Here is a 21,972-nt window from a genome sequence, read left to right as displayed (position 1 = left end):
TCTGGTTAGAAACTCTACTGCCATCTCTCCTAGACATTTCCATGTCTCCATTGGAATGTCATCTGGACCAACTGCCTTTCCACTCTTCATCCTCTTCATAGCAGCCCTCACTTCTTCCTTGCTAATCTCTTTTACTTCCTGATTTACTCTCACCAGCCTTTTCTCTCGCTCATTTTCTTTATTCATCAACTCTTCAAAATATTCCCTCCACCTTCTCAGCACACACTCCTCACTTGTCAGCACATTACCATGTGCATCTTTTACCACCCTAACCTGCTGCACATCCTTTCCAGCTCTGTCCCTTTGTCTGGCCAATCGGTACAAGTCCTTTTCTCCTTCCTTACTATTCAACTTCTTGTACAGCTCGCAATATGCCTTTTCCTTTGCTTTTGCCACTTCTCTTCTCGCCTTACACCGCATCTCCTTGTACTCCTGTCTACTTTCTTCATCTCTCCGACTATCCCAAAACTTTTTCGCCAACCTCTTTCTCCTTATGCTTTCCTGGACCTCTTCATTCCACCACCAAGTCTCCTTGTCTTCCTTCCACTGTCCAGATGTCATACCCAGTACTGCCCTAGCTGTCTCCCTCACCACATCTGCAGTACTTTTCCAGTTGTCCAAAATTGCTTCCTCTCCAACTAGTGCTTCTCTCAGCTGCTCGCTAAATTTCACACAACAGTCTTCCTCCTTCAGCTTCCACCATCTGATCCTTTGTTGAGCTCTCACTCTCTTCTTCTTCTTTACCTCTAAAGTCATCCTACAAACAACCATCCTATGCTGTCTAGTGACACTTTCTCCTGCTACCACCTTACAGTCTGTGATTTCTTTTAGCTTGCATCTCCTATAAAGAATGTAGTCCACCTGTGTGCACCTTCCTCCACTCTTATATGTTACCCTGTGCTCCTCTCTTTTCTTAAAGTAGGTATTCACCACAGCCATTTCCATCCTTTTTGCAAAATCAACTACCATCTGTCCTTCCCCATTCCTATCCTTGATACCATATCTACCCATTACTTCCTCATCACCTCTGGTCCCTTCACCAACATGCCCATTGAAGTCTGCTCCTATCACCACTCTTTCATGCTTGGGCACACTCTCCACCACCTCATCTAACACACTCCAGAAATCTTCTTTCTCCTTCATCTCACAACCTACCTGTGGGGCATATGCACTGATGATATTCATCATCACCCCTTCAATTTCCAACTTCACACTCATCACCCTGTCAGACACTCGCTTAACCTCCAACACACTTTTAACATACTCTTCCTTTAAAATGACCCCAACACCATTTCTCTTCCTGTCCTCACCATGGTACTTCCCTTCCACTTGGTCTCTTGCACACACAATATGTCTACCTTTCTCCTCTCCATCATATCAACCAGCTCTCTCCCTTTACCAGTCATACTACCAACATTCAAAGTCTCCACTCTCATTTCCACCCTTCTAGTTTTCTTCTTCTCCCGCTGTTCGTGGCAACGTTTTCCTCCTCTTCTTCGTCGTCTTCGCCCAGCAGTAGCCCAATTTCCACCGGCACCCTGTTGGGCAATAGCACCGATGGCGGACGTTGTTAACCCGGGCCGTGACCGATCCGGTATGGGAATTCGATTCTGAGTCTGCATAGTTGGGTTGGCTTGTTTTACGCCGGATGCCCTTCCTGACGCAACCCTCCTCATTTATCCGGGCTTGGGACCGGCACTCAGAATGTACTGGCTGCACACCCCATGTGGCTGAGTTGAAATGATTCTCCAGCCTATCGAGTAGAATACGGTGATCCACCGTATCAAATGTGCAGGGCAGTCTTAAACAAGGACCAGATTTAAGAACCAGTCATCTGTGTAATGGGTCTTGATGTGATTTTGTTCTTGGTTATACATTTTTTGGAGACACTTTTACCCACTGAGACACTGTACATAATACTCATTTTCAGACATAAACATGAACTCCTTGTGAAAACAAAATGTCTCAGAGCTATGTTGGGCTGATGAGACTTCATTCAAACAGGCAGTTTGGCTTTTGTCATTACAGGTAGCAACCTCTGTGGGTGTTACCGTGGAGACCTCTCAATATGCTAACATATTGAGAGGAATTAACATGTTTTGCAAAGGGGAGGGGGCAAGCAGCAGAACTGGAAATGTCTGGACCCACAAATGTTAAACTGTATTAACGCTCGGAGGTCCAAGCTTTTCTCTTCTACCTGTAAAGCCCACGGACAGTCAAATGACCCTGGCTAGCTGACTTGGCTATCCACATTCTTGTGTTTGCATAAAGCCCATGGAGAGTCAAATGACCCTGGCTAGCTGACTTGGCTAGCCACATTCTTGTGTTTGCACATTTGCTGTCTGTGTGTTCTGAGACTTCCTTGTTTACATAACAGAAGTAGATCTCCACAGGGGATCTTGGAGTCACTTGCCTGCTTAGCTGAAAGGGCTGCGTATGAAGCAGGAGTTGTGTGCAAAACGTGTAAAATTACAGCTGCTAGTACACCTATTGCTACAACTATTTGTGCACCACAGCGGCTGAAAGATCTGTTGTTCTGGATGTCCCAGCTGGACAACATGTACTGTGTTTGGATAGACATGGACTAACAACTGCCCACTGTGACGCATGTGTGTCTGCTTGCTGTCATCATGTGGACATAATGACATAATAACAGTGTGGGGACTGTTAGTCATTGTGAGTGACTGTAACCTGTACCTATTGTATATATTTTGCTTTTCTGGTGTGTTTTTTGGTACATTTTGGTACATTTCAATAAAATCCAGAAAACAAAATTTCATCTCTCCCCCAGGAAGTTTTCTTTTGGTGTGTTTTTTGGTACATTTCAATACAGTTCAGAAAACAAAATTTCATCTCTCCCCCAGGGTAAAGTTATTTATGCACCTAAGCACAAATCAGCAGCCCTTTCAGCTAAGCAGGCACACAGACAGCAAATATGCAAACACAAGAATGTGGCTAGCCAAGTCAGCCCCTCCCCTGAGGTGTTCTAGACTTCCTTGTTTACATAACAGAAGTAGCTCTCCACAGGGGATCTTGGAGTCATTTGACTATCCGTGGACTTTAGAGGTAGATTGGTCATTTGACCAGACCTTGGCCTTCTGGGTGTTAAAATCACTAATTAACTAATTAGCTGTGTTTAAGGGTGTGGCTCAGTGTGCTCCTGCTGGGAGGGGTGACATTCAATGGATGGGTAAGTTTGGATGAGTGAGCACAGATGACGATGATGAAATCTTACTGCACAAAACCTCTGCCAGGGATTTTAATACCATAATGTCAAATAATTTCTGACTCCCCAGTACTTGTTCCACAAATAGATGCCTGTTGTTGGTTATTATTATTCTACAATACTGCAAAAATATTTTATTTTCGAGCCACTGTGATGCCCCATTTACAGTGAGGAAGTATTTGAACACCATGCGATTTTGCAAGTTCTCCCACTTAGAAATCATGGAGGGGTCTGAAATTTTCATCTTAGGTGCATGTCCACTGTGAGAGACATAATCTAAAAAAAAAAAAAATCCGGAAATCACAATGTATGATTTTTTAATAATTTATTTGTATGTTACTGCTGCAAATAAGTATTTCAGCACCTGTGAAAATCAATGTTAATATTTGGTACAGTAGCCTTTGTTTGCAATTATAGAGGTCAAACGTTTCCTGTAGTTTTTCACCAGGTTTGCACACACTGCAACAGGGATTTTGGTTCACTCCTCCATACAGATATTCTCTAGATCTTTCAGGTTTGGAGTTTCAGCTCCCTCCAAAGATTTTCTATTGAGTTCAGGTCTGGAGACTGGCCAGGCCACTCAAATGCTTCTTACGGAGCCCCTCCTTAGTTGCCCTGGGTTTGTGTTTGGGGTCATTGTCATGCTGGAAGACCCAGCCATGACCCATCTTCAATGCTCTTACTGAGGGAAGGAGGTTGTTTACCAAAATCTCACAATACATGACCCCATCCTCCCTTCAATACGGTGCAGTCGTCCTGTCCCCTTTGCAGAAGAGCACCCCCAGAGTATGATGTTTCCACCCCCATGCTTCACGGTTGGGATGGTTTTCTTGGGGTTGTTCTCATCCTCTAAACATGGTAAGTGGAGTTGATTCCAAAAAGCTCTATTCTGGTCTCATCTGACCACATGTCCTTCTCCCATGCCTCCTCTGGATCATCCAGATGGTCACTGGTGAACTTCAAACGGGCCTGGACATGTGCTGGCTTGAGCAGGGGGACCTTGCTGCCCTGCAGGATTTTAAACCATGACAGCATCATGTGTTACTAATGTAATCTTTGTGACTGTGGTCCCGGCTCTCTTCAGGTCATTGACCAGGTCCTCCTGTGTAGTTCTGAGCTTTCTCAGAATCATCCTTACCCCACAAAGTGAGATCTTGCATGGAATCCCAGACTGAGGGAGATTGACAGTCATCTTGTGTTTCTTCCACTTTCTAATAAATAATCATAACTGTTGTTGTCTTCTACCAAGCTGCTTGCCTGTTGTCCTGTAGTCCATCCCAGCCTTGTGCAGGTCTACACTTTTGTCCCTGGTGTCCTTAGACAGCTCTTTGGTCTTCGCTATGGTGGACAGGTTGGAGTGTGATTGATTGAGTGTGTGAACAGGTGTCTTTTATACAGGTAACAAGTTCAAACAGGTGCAGTTAATACAGGTAAAGAGTTCAGAATAAGAGGGCTTCTTAAAGAAAAATTAACATGTCTGTGTGAGCCAGAATTCTTGCTGGTTGGTAGGTGTTCAAATACTTATTTGCAGCAGTAACATACAAATAAATTATTAAAAAACCATACATTATGATTTCCAGATTTTTTTTTTTTTTTAGATTGTCTCTCGCAGTGGACATGCACCTAAGATGAAAATTTCTGACCCCTCCATGATTTCTAAGTGGGAGAACTTGCAAAATTGCAGGGTGTTCAAATACTTACTTTCCTCACTGTATATGTAGTCTTTTTTTCCTATTTTTCTCTTATAGCAATGTAATGCTTGTAGTTACACCACTCAATGCATAATGTTATATTTTACTCAGAAGTAATTTACTCACAGTCCACAGGAAGAATATTCAAATATATATAACAGTAATTTATGAGGACATGCTGACCCAAGCCATATCTGGGATATATGTGAATGATCAGTTTGACTACTTCAGTCTGAATTGGTTCAACACATGATAAACAAACATCGAGTAGACACTTGTCAAACCTGTTCGTCTCCTATGAAAACATTATCAATCAATCACTTTATTTATTTATTTAAGGGTATACAAGAAAGCAACATCACACCACCATGAAAGCAGCATCAGCTTTTGGTTTCAGTATGAATTTTTTTCTTTTTTCCTTGTCATTTCCATAATGTGGGGGACAGCTTCTCACCCACTGGTTGGTATGAGCCCTTGGTGTGTTAAGACTCGGTTTGTCCTCATTTTTCCTTGTAAGAAAATGTTTAAATCACACCATAAAGTGGATCTTATAGTGATACTCTACTTTTTTTGTTGTTGTGGTTCATATTCATTTCGACCACACGAAATAAAACATTATTGTGGCATTTGACAGGTGCAGATTCTCAACAGGAAGGTGGATGTGAGTAAGGTGACGTCAAAGTGCGGTTCCAAGGACAATCTCAAGCACAAGCCTGGTGAGCTTCTAAAAGATGATACATTATTTAGTTTGACTCTCTTACTCAAATACGTTATGAATGACTGCTTAACTCAACTCTAATACTTCATTCAGGAAACAGAAATGGTCCATAGCACAAAAGAAAGACAGATACAAGAGAGAAAATATACAAAATAAATATAACAAAGTCAGAAATCCACAAAATAAAAGTTTAAATATTTGCATCAAAATTAAAATAGCAGTGGTTCCATAGCATCCAGGTGAACCTGATCGCACTCATTGCAGGCTTCCCTAGTGTTGCAGTTATGCTGTTGGATGACTCACATAGTCTACATATACGAGGTCTGTCAATAAAGCAACGGTCCTTTTTATTTTTTTCAAAAACTATATGGATTTCATTCATATGTTTTTACGTCAGACATGCTTGAACCCTCGTGCGCATGCGTGAGTTTTTCCACGCCTGTCGGTGACGTCATTCGCCTGTGAGCACTCCTTGTGGGAGGAGTCGTCCAGCCCCTCGTCAGAATTCCTTTGTCTGAGAAGTTGCTGAGAGACTGGCGCGTTGTTTGATCAAAATTTTTTCTAAACCTGTGAGACACATCGAAGTGGACACGGTTCGAAAAATTAAGCTGGTTTTCAGTGAAAATTTTAACGGCTGATGAGAGATTTTGAGGTGATTCTGTCGCTTTAAGGACTTCCCACGGTGCGAGACGTCGCTCAGCGCTCTCAGCCGCCGTCGGCAGCCTGTTCAAGCTGAAAACCTCCACATTTCAGGCTCTATTGATCCAGGACGTCGTGAGAGAACAGAGAAGTTTCAGAAGAAGTCGGTTTCAGCATTTTATCCGGATATTCCACTGTTAAAGGAGATTTTTTTAATGAAAGACGTGCGGACGGGTCCGCGCGTTGGCTCGCAGCCGCCGCGACGCTCCGCCACAGGAAAAACACCTCTGTTGAAAGCCTTAAGGACAAGTTGGAACATGTCCTGCTGTTAAACAATTTCTCATATACTCACTCCACTGAAAGCCATCAAAAGCCGCCTGGATTTTACAAATGGTTATCAACACGGAGGTGTTTTTCCTGTGCCGCCGCCCCGCGTCGGCTGCGTCCCGACGCGCCAGTCTCTCAGCAACTTCTCAGACAAAGGAATTCCGACGAGGGGCTGGACGACTCCTCCCACAAGGAGTGCTCACAGGCGAATGACGTCACCGACAGGCGTGGAAAAACTCACGCATGCGCACGAGGGTTCAAGCATGTCTGACGTAAAAACATATGAATGAAATCCATATAGTTTTTGAAAAAAATAAAAAGGACCGTTACTTTATTGACAGCCCTCGTACACCTATCCTGAGATTCCTGAGTACAGCAGGACAGGTGTGTACCCCAACACTGGCCTGCACTGCTCCATCATGGCACTTTAAGCAGCAGTCTGATGCCATCATTATATGCCACATTAAGTTTCTGCATACTGCTTTTTTGTAGCGCCACCATAAGTGGGCAGTATACATTGAGGTGTAAAAAGCTTTAAAAATTGTGGTCTTTACAGATGATGAACAGGTACTAAATTTGCAGTTTGGCATGGTATCTTGTGCATACATCATACAGCATTGTCTGTAAATGTCCTTATCAGATAGGTCATCAGTTATATCATGTCCTAAATATTTAACCATGTCACATACTTTAATGGCAGTACCAGACAAAGAAAACAGGAAATGCCAATTTTCTGTCCTCCTTGTTTCTAGCAATCATAATATTATATTTAATCTCAAAGTCTGCACCATATTGAGAGCACACCCTTAGTAACTGTTGAAGACCAGCACTATATGGACAAAAAAAATTCTCAAAATCACAACACTTTGTGTTATAATTTGGGGATTTTGGGCACAGTGTCGGCCAATGAGCACAGCAAGACATCAGGCCCTCAGGTCACCCTCAGGAAGTCTGTTACTAATTGTTTGGTCAGAGATATTCACACAGTGGCCCGCTGGAGGTTATTTTGTCTGGCTCTGGCAGTGCTCATCTTGTGCCTCCTCACACAAAGGAGCAGATATCAGTTCTACAGTTGGATTAAGGACATTCTACGGCCCTGTCGAACTCTCCTCGAGTAACTGCTTGTCTCCTGGAAACTCCTTCATGCTCTTGAGACTGTGCTGGGAGACACAGCAAACCTTCTGGCAATGGTACGTATTGATGTGCCACCCTGGAGATGTTGGACTACCTGTGCAAACAACGTAGGGTCCAGGCACCGCACCATGTTACCAGTAGTGACCCTGACCTTAGCCAAATTTAAAATTAGGGCAAAATCAGTCAGAAAAGATGAGGAGGGAAAAACTGTCAGTTGCCTCCACCTGTAAAACGATTCCTGTTTTGGGTGTCGTCTCATTGTTGCCCCTCTAGTGTACCTGTCGTTAATTACATTAACACCAAAGCAGCTGAAAATAATGAACAATCCCCTCTGCTCTTGAAATCAGATTAGCAAGGCAATTAAGAATGAAGTGTTTTACCCAGTCAGAACATAGAGTTTGAGACCATGATCTTGTGTCTTTTAGTAGAACAATGACCCAAAGCAAACATCCAACAACATAAAAGAACGCTTGAGGAAAAAGTCACTTCCACTTTCAATACACACTCCACTTTCAAGACATACACAGATTTATTTTACACATTTGTGGATCTGGTTACACAAGCACGAATCGAAAATACACACACACAGATTTTTTTTTTTTTTTTTTTTTTTTTTTTTTTTTTTTACACATTTGTGGATCTGGTTACACACATTTTTCTACACATTTGTGGATCTGGTTACACACACACAGATTTTTATTCATTTATTTATTTATTTATTTTACATATTTGTGGATCTGGTTACACACACTGATTTTTTTTTTTTTTTTTTTGACACATTTGTGGATCCGGTTACACACACACAGATCGAAATACACATTTGCAAATACTTTTGCTACAATAATGGCCCCATAGTTTTATATGAACAGTTTACGTTCCAGTAGTCAAGGCTTGACTGTCCTATTAAAATGTGACAGTGGTAGAAATAAAGGCAAATTCTGCTCTGATGCATTTCATATAAAATATTGTGAAAGATACTTTGCACATACTGGTTTTGTTGTAAAAGATTTCCATAATCTGGTTTTCTTAAAACTAGCTGCTTTGTATGGGAATGTACAAGGTCACATATGCATGCTTCTGTATAATCAGGCTGATGATGGGTCTGTGCTGCAGGTGGAGGTGACGTGAAGATTGAGTCTCATAAAGTTAACTTTAAAGAAAAAGCTCGGTCCAAAGTGGGCTCCATGGACAATGTGGGGCATTCACCTGGTGGAGGAAACGTCAAGGTGAGATCAGCACTCATTAAGACAAGTGTCTGTGTGTACACATTGACTGCAAGTGCACTGTCTGATGTTGCATATGCGGGGAAGCAAGTTGGACAAGGCAGCCAGTCACAAGAAAGATGAAGCAGGTTTGGCTACAGCTGACCTATCAGTCCTACTTGTGGCAATCATTTGGAGGATGTTCTTGACCTGGTCACTTGTTTTGATGGAACTTTGGTTTGTCAGGGAAATAATTCTTTTGCCTTTTTCCACCTGTCACAAAGCAACGCACAGTCCAGTCCAAATGTTCTTGATAATTGTGTCCAACTGACACAGTTGTGTTTTCATGCCCTACACCCACATCATCTAAATCACTCATCCACTTGTCTGGAGAAGTGGTTCCTAACCTTGGTCCTCAGGGACCCCTAACCTACACATTTTTCATCTATCCTTGCTCTGCCACCTACCAAAAGCTGTGTTTGGTAGTTTTTGTTAGCTCTTGATTGGTTGAGAACATCTACATGAGCTAATCAGTTTTCAGCAAAACAGAGAGATACAAAATGTGGAGGTTGGGGGGGGGGCTGGATACCAAGATTTTCAGCTACTGGTCTAAAGGGCACTGTTGCTCTCACTTTCTTCACTGTGTGGGCACATACTCTCAACTACATAACACAAGTGCATTTAGGGTGTGTCCACATGTACTTTGTGCTTTACACATTGCCCGATCTGAGAGCAAACTAACACACAAGCAATTCATTGATTTCAAAGTGAGTCAGTCATAAACAGAGTTGCAGTAACACTGGAACAGGAGACTAAGAATGTGACAGGTGTCACCTGTGGCCTCAGCCTATGGTAGCTGATCTGTGTATGATGATCACCGCATAATATCATCCAATATTCACATCATCATCCCACTGGTTATCACACCCTGTCAACATCTACACTGTCACATCTGTTTAAGGAGCCTACTCATCAGGATACCTATGAATAACCGCTGCCGTTTTTATTTAATTATTTATCGTGGGGTACGTTTTTGACATACATGTTTACTGAAAACAGTGGAACAACACAGACTTACAGTAGTGTTCAGAATAATAGTAGTGCTATGTGACTAAAAAAATGAATCCAGGTTTTGAGTATATGTCTTATTGTTACATGGGAAACAAGGTACCAGTAGATTCTCACAAATCCAACAATGTGTGAATGTGTTTGAATGTCTAGAAGTGTCCCTGAAATAACCTTAAACCTTGTCCAGGGTGTACCCCATCTCTCACCTAGTAACCGCTGAGATAGCTTCCCCATGACCCTTAATTTGAATATGTAAGTATAGACAATAAATGAACTGCATACAATTTTGTTACTTAACACATGTAGTACACTACAGATTGAACCAATAATAGGAATTATTGTTTAAATCCATAGCTTCTGTCACCCTTCTTATAGGACCCAAGTACAGAAAGGAAAAGTTTAAAAAACCAAAAGATGTAATTGAAGAAAAATTGTTGTTGTCCCTTTGGCTGCTCCCGATAGTACAGGGTCACCACAATGCATACAGCCAGATCCGCATCAGTATTTGGCACATTTTACATCCAGTTCTACCTGGAGAAACACACACAGACCCTGGTCTTAAAAAGAGTTCTCTTGTCCAAGTACTAACCAGAATGCACGCTGCTTAGCTTCTGAGATCTGATGGGATCAGGCTTACACAGAACAGACTGGCTGCTTTAATAGAAGAAACACTACAAAGTTCATATCAAGTGACATAGTCAAGATGGTTGTTGCTCTTCTTTAAGTGGTATTACTCTCCCTCACTGTTTGTGAACTTTGGTCTGCCAAGCAACAATATTCTGGTCAGGTTAGTTTGGGGAAATGTAATTTATTGGTGCAATATAGCTTCATAAAGCCCCAACCTAGTCCCTCATGTGACAGCGTCCATATTGCGAGGTCTCTAAACGTCTCTGGTGGTATTATATGTGCGTCAGTGTTTGTTGGAGGTGCTGGCCTATCTACACCTTCGCAAATGGCAGACAAGCCAAAACCTGGAATGACGGTCTCTGCTGCATTTTGTGCAGGTGAACGGCAATCCATGCTGAGGCTGTAGTTGTCTCATCTTCCTCCTGACACTTTTTGCAGCAAAGGCTGTGTTTCTTCCTTCCTCTGCTTCCTGAACACCTTGCTTGACAGCATGGCGCAAGGCTCAACAGTTGCCAGCACAGATTTGCAAATCACAGGCACTGATTTTTTTCCACCTTCATGTCCTTTCTACAGAAGTCTCTGTATTGCAGATGTGGGCATCCCGTCGATTGTGCCCCTTTCACTAGCTTGCCATATAGTACATCCTTGGGGATCCGGCCTTTGTCCATTTGCTTGACATGAGCCAATGAAGGCGCGTTCTCACTTGGGATGGAGAATATGCTGTACATGTTGATGCGTTTCAGTACCTCACTGTTGGTTAGCTTTTCCTACCACTGGATGTGCAGAATGCACCGCAGGCATCTTAGATCACACCTGTTGAGTTTCCTCTCATGCCTCATGTATGTTGTCCATGCCTCCCTGCTGTAGAGGAGTGTGCTGAGTACGCAGGCCTGGTAAATGCCCAGTTTGATCATCTCAGTGAAGCAGGGGTTATTCCAGACTCTCTTGTTCAGTTTGGACATAACTGCTGCTGCTTTTGCGATCCGGCTGTTTACTTCCAGATCAATAGAGAGCAAGTTGAAGATGGTGGACCCAAGACCGGTGAAGTTCTCAACAACTTCCAGGTTGTATACATTGACGGTAATCATGGGAGGTGAGGCTGTGCCGTGCCATAATATTCATCTTCTTCAAACTGATGGTCAGTCCAAACTCCTTGAAGGCATGGGAGAGAGGGGTGTACCAGCTGCTATAGTCCAACTTCTGTATGTGATGTTAAAGCTGCATTGTCTGCGAAAAGCAGCTCACAGATAAGTACATTTTGGACTTTTGTCTTGGCGCAAAGGCACACAATGTTGAACAACTTGTCATCAGCTCTGGTATGTATGTAGACGTCCTTGCTGCAATCCTTGAAGGAATACTTGAGGTGCATTAAGAAGAAGATGCTGAAAAGTGTTGACGCCAGAACACGGCCTTGTTTAACTCCACTGCTAACAAGGAAGGCCTCTGACCGTTAAAGCAGACTGTGCTGCGTATGTTGTCATGGAATGACACAATGACAGCTAGCAATTATGGGGACAGCCAATCTTCTGTAAGAGTCTGAAGAGTCCACTCTGGCTGACCAGGTCAGTCGCCTTTGTCAGATCTGTAAAGGTGATGTAGAGGGGCATCTGCTGTTTTGACACATCTCTTGCAGCTGTCGTAGCAAGAAGATCATATCAACAGTTGACCGGCTAGGTCGGAGGTCACGCTGAGACTCCGGGTAGGTGCGAGAGGCTACATTCTGCAGGTGTGACGGGGTAATACATATGAACACCTTCCCAATGGTGCTGAGAATGGAGAAACCCTGATAATTGTTGCAGTCATTGCAGTCCACTTTATTTTATACAGTGACAATGTTAGTGTCCGGCATGTCCTGGGGGATATGTCCGTGCAAATGCGAAGTAGTTTCAGCAGAGGCGCAAGCAATACTGTTTTCCCACTCCTGAGAACTTCAGGTGGGATGCCGTTACTTCTAGGTGCCATCCTACTTACTAGACAGTCAGTGGCTTTTTTAAGCTCTTCCAGAGTGGGAGGTGTGTCTAGTTCCTCCAGGAGTGGAATCTTTTGGATGTCATCTAGAGTGCTATTGGTAATGACATTCTGGGTTGCATACAACTCAACCCAAGACTGCGGTTGTTTCCCCTGGTCTGAGATCACTTCACCAGCTTTGGACTTGATGGGGGTAGTCTTGGAGCTGGAGGGCCAGGACAGGTCATTATCAATGACAGCGGTTTTTCATGCTTCGCCAATCTGTGACAGATCAGTGGTCATTCTAGGACACATGATGCTGATGTACCAGCAAGCAAATTAAAGAGCTGGAGTCTTCCTTATTCTGTGGGCCTTGCCTGGTGCAGGGTTTTATGGGCCACTTATAGAGATAGTTCTCTAAGCTCCATGCATCCAGTAGAGCAGGCAGGCCATAGCAGGACAGCACCTTATTGGCTGGAGGCTGCCCAGCTTGAAGCAGATGGTAGCTGTCCAGTGAGATGCAATGTTCTCTTCCACTGTTGGAAGCAACCTCTGATGCCTAGTTCCATGCCTTTCAATGATGCTGGAGTGTCCTCTTCAGTGAAACTACAAGGGCAAGTAGTATGGAGAATCAGCTTTTACCCATGCAGTAGATCCCCCCTCTCCACACAGCTGGTGAGACCAAGGGAACAACACATGCCAATACAACTTGACACCAGCAGTGTCACAGGAGTTACCACAGTGATGTTGAGTGCAGCACTAGACTGCTTAGGGGCCTCGCTCCTGGATTTTCTGTTGGAGTTTACTCCCTTAGGCTTCCCCTAGAAGGGTATAGTCACAAGGCAAGGGAGGTTTGAAATCAGAGTTTTCCTTCTCCTAGGTGGGCAACCATCCAAAGTTAATGAGCCTCACCTGCCCAAAACAGCTGGTTTTAAGGCGCCAGTATCCTGCCTTCACCCCTTCTCCTGTTGGTGGAATTGTGTTCCGCCGGACTTAGAACTAAGTCACTCATCAAGAATCAGAATCAGAATTGCCTTTATTGTCATTGTAATTTACATTACAACTAGATTTGAGTGATCTCCAAAAGATGCTTTTCTGAGGTGTGAGTGATTGTTAGCCAAATAAAAGATAATGAAATTTAACAAAATAAATTATTTAAATATATGTACAACTAAAATAAAATGTGGACAAAAAGTGCAATGTAAAATGAGAATTGTGTACAACTGTTGAATGATACTGCATGGGAAAATATTACACATGGGTACAGATATTGCACAAGAACTTTGAAAAGTGCAGATTAATGTGGTTTGTTATTGTTCAGTGCAGTGATTGCTCTGGGGAGAAAGCTGTCCCTGAGTCTGTTTGTCCTAGTTTTGATTGACCTATACTGTCGGCCCGAGGGTAGTAGGTCAAACAAATAGTAGTGGTTGCTGGGGTGGGATGTGTCTTTGATGATGCTGGCAGCTCTGCTGAGGTAGCGAGAGCTGGCAATGTCCTCCAGGCTGGGCAGAGAGCAGCTGGTGATCCTCTGGGCCATGTTGACCACCCTCTGCAGTGCTTTCCTGTCTGCTGCTGAGCACCCCTAGTACCACGCTGTAATGCAGTACGTCAGGATGCTATCAATGGTGGCTCTGTAGAACAACACCAGCAGCTTCTCCTCCAGATTGTTCCTCCTGAGCACCCTCAGGAAGTGGACTCACTTCTGGGCTTTCTTCACCACCACTGTGGTGTTGGCAGTCCAGGAGAGGCTGTCAGAGAGCTGTACTCCCAGGAACCTGATGGAGCTGATAGTCCCCATGGATGTAGAGCGGGGCTGGGTCAGCCCTGCCCTTCCTGAAGTCCAGGATTATTTCTTTTGTTTTTGTGGTGTTCAGCGGTAGGTTGTTAGCTGAACACCACGCTGACCTCTTCTCTGTAATCAGACCCCCCCGAGATGAGCCCAACCACGGTGGTATCATCTGCAAACTTTATGATGGTGTTTGAGAGATGGGTCAGAGAGCAGTGCTGAGTGTAAAGGGTAACCAGGAGGGGGCTCAATACACAGCCTTGAGGGGAACCGGTGCTGAGTGTGATGGTGGATGAAAGGTGGGGGCCAAGTTTCACGGACTGTGGGTGGTTTGTGAGGAAGTCCTTGAGCCACTGGCAGATGGGGGTGGAGATGCCCAGATGTGTCAGTTTCTAGACCAGAATCTCCGGGATGATGTGGTTGAAGTCCAGGAAGAGCTTTAAGGTGGAGATGAACCACAAGACACTAACCACACGTTTGAGGAGAAGGAAGTTAAAATATTAGCCAGAGAGAAGAAATGGTTTGAGAGAGGGGTCAAGGAGGCATTCTTTGTGAAACGTTTGAAACCCAGCCTTAACCGGGGAGGGGGTCTGAGACACACTTTATCCCCTGTTTACAATGGGGTACTCAGGTCAAAGGAGTTTCAGTCTTTTGTTCATGGTAATGAGTCATTCACGTCATCAAGGGAGCCATCAGAAAGGCATCCATCCCATCATTAGAGGGACAGCTGTCCTGTCATTAGGTGTGCTAACTAACAATAGTTGCTAATTAGAGCTATTGTTTAGTCACTAGCCTATAGCAGTCTGCCTCTCAGTAGGAGGGGGTGGGTTAGGTTTAAAACTCCAGCTTTTGTTGGCTTCTGTTTTATTCTTCTCTACAAGAGTCAGACAGAAGTCAGACTTCCAGAGCAAGAATTTTAGCTGAGGAAGCTTCTGCGATTTGAAGCGAAACATCCTTGCGTCAAGCAACCCAGTCCAGTCGAAGATTCAAGCTTCTCTACTATGGAAACCACCTGGACAACTGAGAGCCTACACAGAAATGTTTTACATGTACCTTATTTAAACTTTGTTTTATGTTAATATGTTCATATAGCATGTTGAACTGTTCAATTTTTGCATCTGAGTTATTTTTTCTTCAGAATCCCATCTCCACTCCATATTAGTCTGGCTCCAAATCTTTACAGGTGCATCTTCCCTTTTGAACCCAGTGTTTACCAAAATAATTTGAATATGACTTGTTTAACTGGATCCCAGCTTTTCAAAGTAACAATAACAAAGTAATGTAGGTTTGGAGCCAGGTTGCTCATCCCCACTGATTGACACAACATGCTATGTGTTTGTAGGCTGAGGGGGCCCAGGAGACAACAGAGGGGACTGGAACTCCCCTGAGCGGCACCTCAGCCCCAGCACCCAGCCCTGAGCCAGGGCAGACATGGGCTCCTGCTGCCCAGGAGAATGGATTGAAGGGGGTGGCTCTCTGTGATGAGGGCTTGCAGGAGCCCCAGGGTTTGGACTCGTGCATCCCAGAGACAAGTAAGTTTGAGGGGGCCAGCCTCATTTGCTGTCTTTCCATAGTTTGAGAAGAGATTCACAAGAAAAAAAAATTGGATGACAGTTGTTCTGTAGTGTCATTGTTATGTCTCTGTGATGACATTACTGTGTTTCCTGAAACCCTGCACCCACTCAGAGAATTAGTGCTATATGGACTTTAAGAATCAGAGCCTTTATTCACCAAGTATCTTCAAAGAATACAAGGAATTTGACTCCGGTTGAACTATACTCTCTCCTTACAAACAATAAACACTAAAGTAAGGATTAAACAACGAGAAGCGATGCATTATACGGTTTGAATGCACGACGCAGAGTCTAAAATACTCAAACCGCATTCAAACCGTATAATGCACAGCTTTGAGTTGTTTAATCCACTTATACCATGGTCCCACACAGTGAGGTAACACACAAATATTTATTTAAGTTAACAGAACTTGATAAAAATGTGTGAGTATTTGGGACTATTTTATGCCAGTCTCAAAATATTTTTCCGCAGATGCGCTTACCGAGTCTGCAGGCTCGCGCCGCAGCTGGCCACTCACACCGCCCCCCTTTCTGCTGTATGGAGCTGCGGCCAACTCTGGCAACAGGTCCAGAAACTATGCTCGCTGTTTTGATGCGTAGCGCTCGGGCAGCCCGCAAGGATAGAACCGTTCTCTTCTTCTTTCCTGTCTTCAATCTTGTTCAGTTCGTCCGATGTTAAATCTTTACGCCGTTGCTTTTGCTGTTCTTCTCGTTTGCTCTCCTCCTCTTTCCATTCCTCAAACTTTTTATTTTGGCCAAAAATATTAAAATTCACTTGGAAAGTGATGTTTTTATCATGTTTCTGTCATTCACCTGTCATAACACAGCTGATCTGTGCCAACTGATTTGCGTGTTGCTATGGTGACGACCAGAGCGGAGTGACTATAACAGTGACTTAACTCGCCGAACTACGTGTGCATATACATGAAAACAATGTACGCCAGTTAGACATGGAATTCTCACTTACCATGGTATTATTCACAATAAAAAATGTGTAAACATAATGTGTCCAAAGGAGAAACAGACAAACAGATTTAAGTGGTATATGAAGTAGTGAGTTTTTAGTAGATTAAATTATCAGTGTGATGGCCTGCGGAAAGAAACTGTTTCTGCATGTCACTGTTTTGACGTGCGCACATAGACCAGAGGGGAGAGTTTAAACAGTGTGTATCCAGGGTGCTAGAGGTCTGCAGAGATGTAACCAGCTCGTTTCATGGACCTGGAACGGTAGAAGTCCTGGATGGCGGGCAGGCTGGCTTTGATGGGTTTTTTCTGCAGAACTGATAGTTCATTGAAGCCTCTGCCTGTCATGTTTGGAGGCAGAGGGAAACCAAACAGAGATGGAGATGCACAGGACAGACAGGCCCATTGACCCCAGAGGCCGTTCCAACTGTTGAGATTGGAAGGGCCCTCTCCATTTTTTGAGTGTTTGTGGGCGGTCGCAAAAACAACCACCGTTTCTGACACTGATGAACCATTTTCCTGTTGCGTGCTTACCAGGGATACAATGAGTGAACACATCGCCCAAGATGCATTTTAAAACAAAGTGGAAATGGGGCCTAAATGTTGATAGCATGTAGCATTTTATGTTTTCTTTGAGAAGATAAAAGTAATTAATAATTATGTGCCTGAATGCAGTGTAGTGCTGCAGTCCCATTGCATCTTTTTGATTGCAACAATTTATTTGACTAATTTTCAGTTGATTTTAAAAATAAATTACCTCAGTTAATTTAATCTGACAGACGTTTCACAAGGAATCATGGTAGTATTTCCTCAATGAATTCATTTTAGGTAAACTCTGACAATTAAGTTGGGGTCAGTGTCTCATCCCACGATGTGGCAAGACTGAGGACCTTTGAGGAGACTATGATAATTTGTGCTCTTTGCTGTCCAAGTCAAGGAATCTAATTCCATAAAAATCTTTCACTGCCAGAGTATAAACAGACTCATATAGTTTATGGTCAGGTGTGACACCAGATTGGATAACAATATATCCCCTTAATTGTTAAAGTAGCTATCAATCTAACTAGACTAGCCCAGTCAGTTACTATGGCTCACCAAGCAAACTAATTTCTGAGCAAATGCCTTCTTACAATATATATGTTTATTGGGTGATTGTCTGTTTCTATCCAGTTACAGTTATGTTTTACACACTTTAACCTTGCTTTTGTGATGTTAGTGTTTATGCATGATTGGTAGCACTCCAATGAAAACACAGTAGTGAAGTCAGGTCTTGTAACAAACTGTCACCATAGTTGTACTTCGTCCCACTCTGAGATCACATGGTAAAATAATCAAATCAATTCAAATCAATTTTTATTTATATAGCGCCAAATCACAACAAACAGTTGCCCCAAGGCGCTTTATATTGTAAGGCAAGGCCATACAATAATTACGGAAAAACCCCAACGGTCAAAACGACCCCCTGTGAGCAAGCACTTGGCAACAGTGGGAAGGAAAAACTCCCTTTTAACAGGAAGAAACCTCCAGCAGAACCAGGCTCAGGGAGGGGCAGTCTTCTGCTGGGACTGGTTGGGGCTGAGGGAGAGAACCAAGAAAAAGACATACTGTGGAGGAGAGCAGAGATCAATCACTAATGATTAAATGCAGAGTGGTGCATACAGAGCAAAAAGAGAAAGAAACACTCAGTGCATCATGGGAACCCCCCAGCAGTCTAAGTCTATAGCAGGATAACTAAGGGATGGTTCAGGGTCACCAGATCCAGCCCTAACTATAAGCTTTAGCAAAAAGGAAAGTTTTAAGCCTAATCTTAAAAGTAGAGAGGGTGTCTGTCTCCCTGATCTGAATTGGGAGCTGGTTCCACAGGAGAGGAGCCTGAAAGCTGAAGGCTCTGCCTCCCATTCTACTCTTACAAACCCTAGGAACTACAAGTAAGCCTGCAGTCTGAGAGCGAAGCGCTCTATTGGGGTGATATGGTACTACGAGGTCCCTAAGATAAGATGGGACCTGATTATTCAAAACCTTATAAGTAAGAAGAAGAATTTTAAATTCTATTCTAGAATTAACAGGAAGCCAATGAAGAGAGGCCAATATGGGTGAGATATGCTCTCTCCTTCCAGTCCCTGTCAGTACTCTAGCTGCAGCATTTTGAATTAACTGAAGGCTTTTCAGGGAACTTTTAGGACAACCTGATAATAATGAATTACAATAGTCCAGCCTAGAGGAAATAAATGCATAAATTAGTTTTTCAGCATCACTCTGAGACCTTTCTAATTTTAGAGATATTGCACAAATGCAAAAAAGCAGTTTAGAGATATTGCACAAATGCAAAAAAGCAGTCCTACATATTTGTTTAATATGCGCATTGAATGACATATCCTGATCAAAAATGACTCCAAGATTTCTCACAGTATTACTAGAGGTCAGGGTAATGCCATCCAGAGTAAGGATCTGGTTAGACACCATGTTTCTAAGATTTGTGGGGCCAAGTACAATAACTTCAGTTTTATCTGAGTTTAAAAGCAGGAAATTAGAGGTCATCCATGTCTTTATGTCTGTAAGACAATCCTGCAGTTTAGCTAATTGGTGTGTGTCCTCTGGCTTCATGGATAGATAAAGCTGGGTATCATCTGCGTAACAATGAAAATTTAAGCAATGCCGTCTAATAATACTGCCTAAGGGAAATATGTATAAAGTGAATAAAATTGGTCCTAGCACAGAACCTTGTGGAACTCCATAATTAACCTTAGTCTGTGAAGAAGATTCCCCATTTACATGAACAAATTGTAATCTATTAGATAAATGTGATTCAAACCACCGCAGTGCAGTGCCTTTAATACCTATGGCATTCTCTAATCTCTGTAATAAAATTTTATGGTCAACAGTATCAAAAGCAGCACTGAGGTCTAACAGAACAAGCACAGAAATGAGTCCACTGTCTGAGGCCGTAAGAAGATCATTTGTAACCTTCACTAATGCTGTTTCTGTACTATGATGAATTGTAAAACCTGACTGAAACTCTTCAAATAGACCATTCCTCTGCAGATGATCAGTTAGCTGTTTTACAACTACCCTTTCAAGAATTTTTGAGAGAAAAGGAAAGTTGGAGATTGGCCTATAATTAGCTAAGATAGCTGGGTCAAGTGATGGCTTTTTAAGTAATGGTTTAATTACTGCCACCTTAAAAGCCTGTGGTACATAGCCAACTAATAAAGATAGCTTGATCATATTTAAGATCGAAGCATTAATTAATGGTAGGGCTTCCTTGAGCAGCCTGGTAGGAATGGGGTCTAATAGACATGTTGATGGTTTGAAGGAAGTAACTAATGAAAATAACTCAGACAGAACAATCGGAGAGAAAGAGTCTAACCAAATACCGGCATCACTGAAAGTAGCCAAAGATAACGATACGTCTTTGGGATGGTTATGAGTAATTTTTTCTCTAATAGTTAAAATTTTATTAGCAAAGAAAGTCATGAAGTCATTACTAGTTAAAGTTAAAGGAATACTCGGCTCAATAGAGCTCTGACTCTTTGTCAGCCTGGCTACAGTGCTGAAAAGAAACCTGGGGTTGTTCTTATTTTCTTCAATTAGTGATGAGTAGTAAGATGTCCTAGCTTTACGGAGGGCTTTTTTATAGAGCAACAGACACTTTTTCCAGGCTAAGTGAAGATCTTCTAAATTAGTGAGACACCATTTCCTCTCCAACTTACGGGTTATCTGCTTTAAGCTGCGAGTTTGTGAGTTATACCACGGAGTCAGGCACTTCTGATTTAAGGCTCTCTTTTTCAGAGGAGCTACAGCATCCAAAGTCGTCTTCAATGAGGATGTAAAACTATTGACGAGATACTCTATCTCACTTACAGAGTTTAGGTAGCTACTCTGCCCTGTGTTGGTATATGGCATTAGAGAACATAAAGAAGGAATCATATCCTTAAACCTAGTTACAGCGCTTTCTGAAAGACTTCTAGTGTAATGAAACTTATTCCCCACTGCTGGGTAGTCCATCAGAGTAAATGTAAATGTTATTAAGAAATGATCAGACAGAAGGGAGTTTTCAGGGAATACTGTTAAGTCTTCAATTTCCATACCATAATTCAGAACAAGATCTAAGATATGATTAAAGTGGTGGGTGGACTCATTTACATTTTGAGCAAAGCCAATTGAGTCTAATAATAGATTAAATGCAGTGTTGAGGCTGTCATTCTCAGCATCTGTGTGGATGTTAAAATCGCCCACTATAATTATCTTATCTGAGCCAAGCACTAAGTCAGACAAAAGGTCTGAAAATTCACAGAGAAACTCTCAGTAAGGACAAGGTGGACGATAGATAATAACAAATAATAACAAAAATAACAAAATAATAATGGACATTGCTTGTTTGTACTGTGACCAGTTTAAAGCTGTATCTCTGTTCTTTGCAGTCCAGACCACCTGATCACCTCATCAACTTTTGACTTCTTATTTTGCAGGCATCTAATGCTGCTATCCCTCTACTCCCTCATTTCGACCCCCCTCCACCTCACCTCCTGTACCTGACCTACTTCTACTGCCTTTCTCTTTTCCAAACCTTCCGCTGCAGATTGAGTCTTTCAAGCTCAACTTTATCGAGAATGCTTGCTCTCGCACGGACCACGGCGCTGACATCATCACCTGGTCAGCGCCCCAGGACAACAGACCCCACCTGCATGGTTCCTTGTTGTTCCGTCATCACCACCACTACCCAGCTCCTCGCAGCATCTCCCTCAGTGAGTGTATGGCCTCGGAAGGCTGTGTCAGCACATTCTCCACCCCGTCTTTACAGCATCATCATGGGGTGGACAATAACTCTTTAAAGGGACCTTGATCTTTCCTGCCTCTACCAAGATCTTAAACCCATTCTATCCATTATCTGCAGCTCTGTGCTTCTTAGGTAAAACATGTGGCGCTCTCGTGTTATGTTGGTCCTCATACATGAAGTAGCCTAACATAATATCCCAGTCCGTCATCATCATCATCATCATCATCCATCTCCCGTTTTCCTCGCATCTCCCACCACCCTGTATTTGGTTGGACTGAAGCTAATCTTGGACC

The 21,972-nt window shown here is 43.0% G+C and overlaps 1 protein-coding gene across 3 annotated transcripts in view; it reads left to right on the top strand.

The window, feature by feature from the left end:
• Positions 1–21,693, top strand: part of LOC117512155 (microtubule-associated protein 4) — a 418,222-nt gene extending 396,529 nt beyond the window's left edge. For all 3 annotated transcript variants that reach the window (XM_034172151.1, XM_034172135.1, XM_034172142.1), the window contains 4 exons: positions 5,552–5,633; positions 8,849–8,961; positions 15,708–15,897; positions 21,372–21,693. In XM_034172151.1, the coding sequence (XP_034028042.1) occupies positions 5,552–5,633; positions 8,849–8,961; positions 15,708–15,897; positions 21,372–21,379 (393 nt within the window). In that variant the 3' untranslated portion in view covers positions 21,380–21,693. The remainder of the gene's footprint in view (positions 1–5,551; positions 5,634–8,848; positions 8,962–15,707; positions 15,898–21,371) is intronic.
• The last annotated feature ends 279 nt before the right edge of the window (positions 21,694–21,972 follow it).

This window comes from Thalassophryne amazonica, chromosome 1 (assembly GCF_902500255.1).
Source record: "Thalassophryne amazonica chromosome 1, fThaAma1.1, whole genome shotgun sequence".
In the NCBI taxonomy this organism is placed as follows: Eukaryota; Metazoa; Chordata; class Actinopteri; order Batrachoidiformes; family Batrachoididae; genus Thalassophryne; species Thalassophryne amazonica.
Note: the sequence above shows the minus strand (reverse complement) of the source record. Positions and strands in the feature narration are given on the sequence as shown.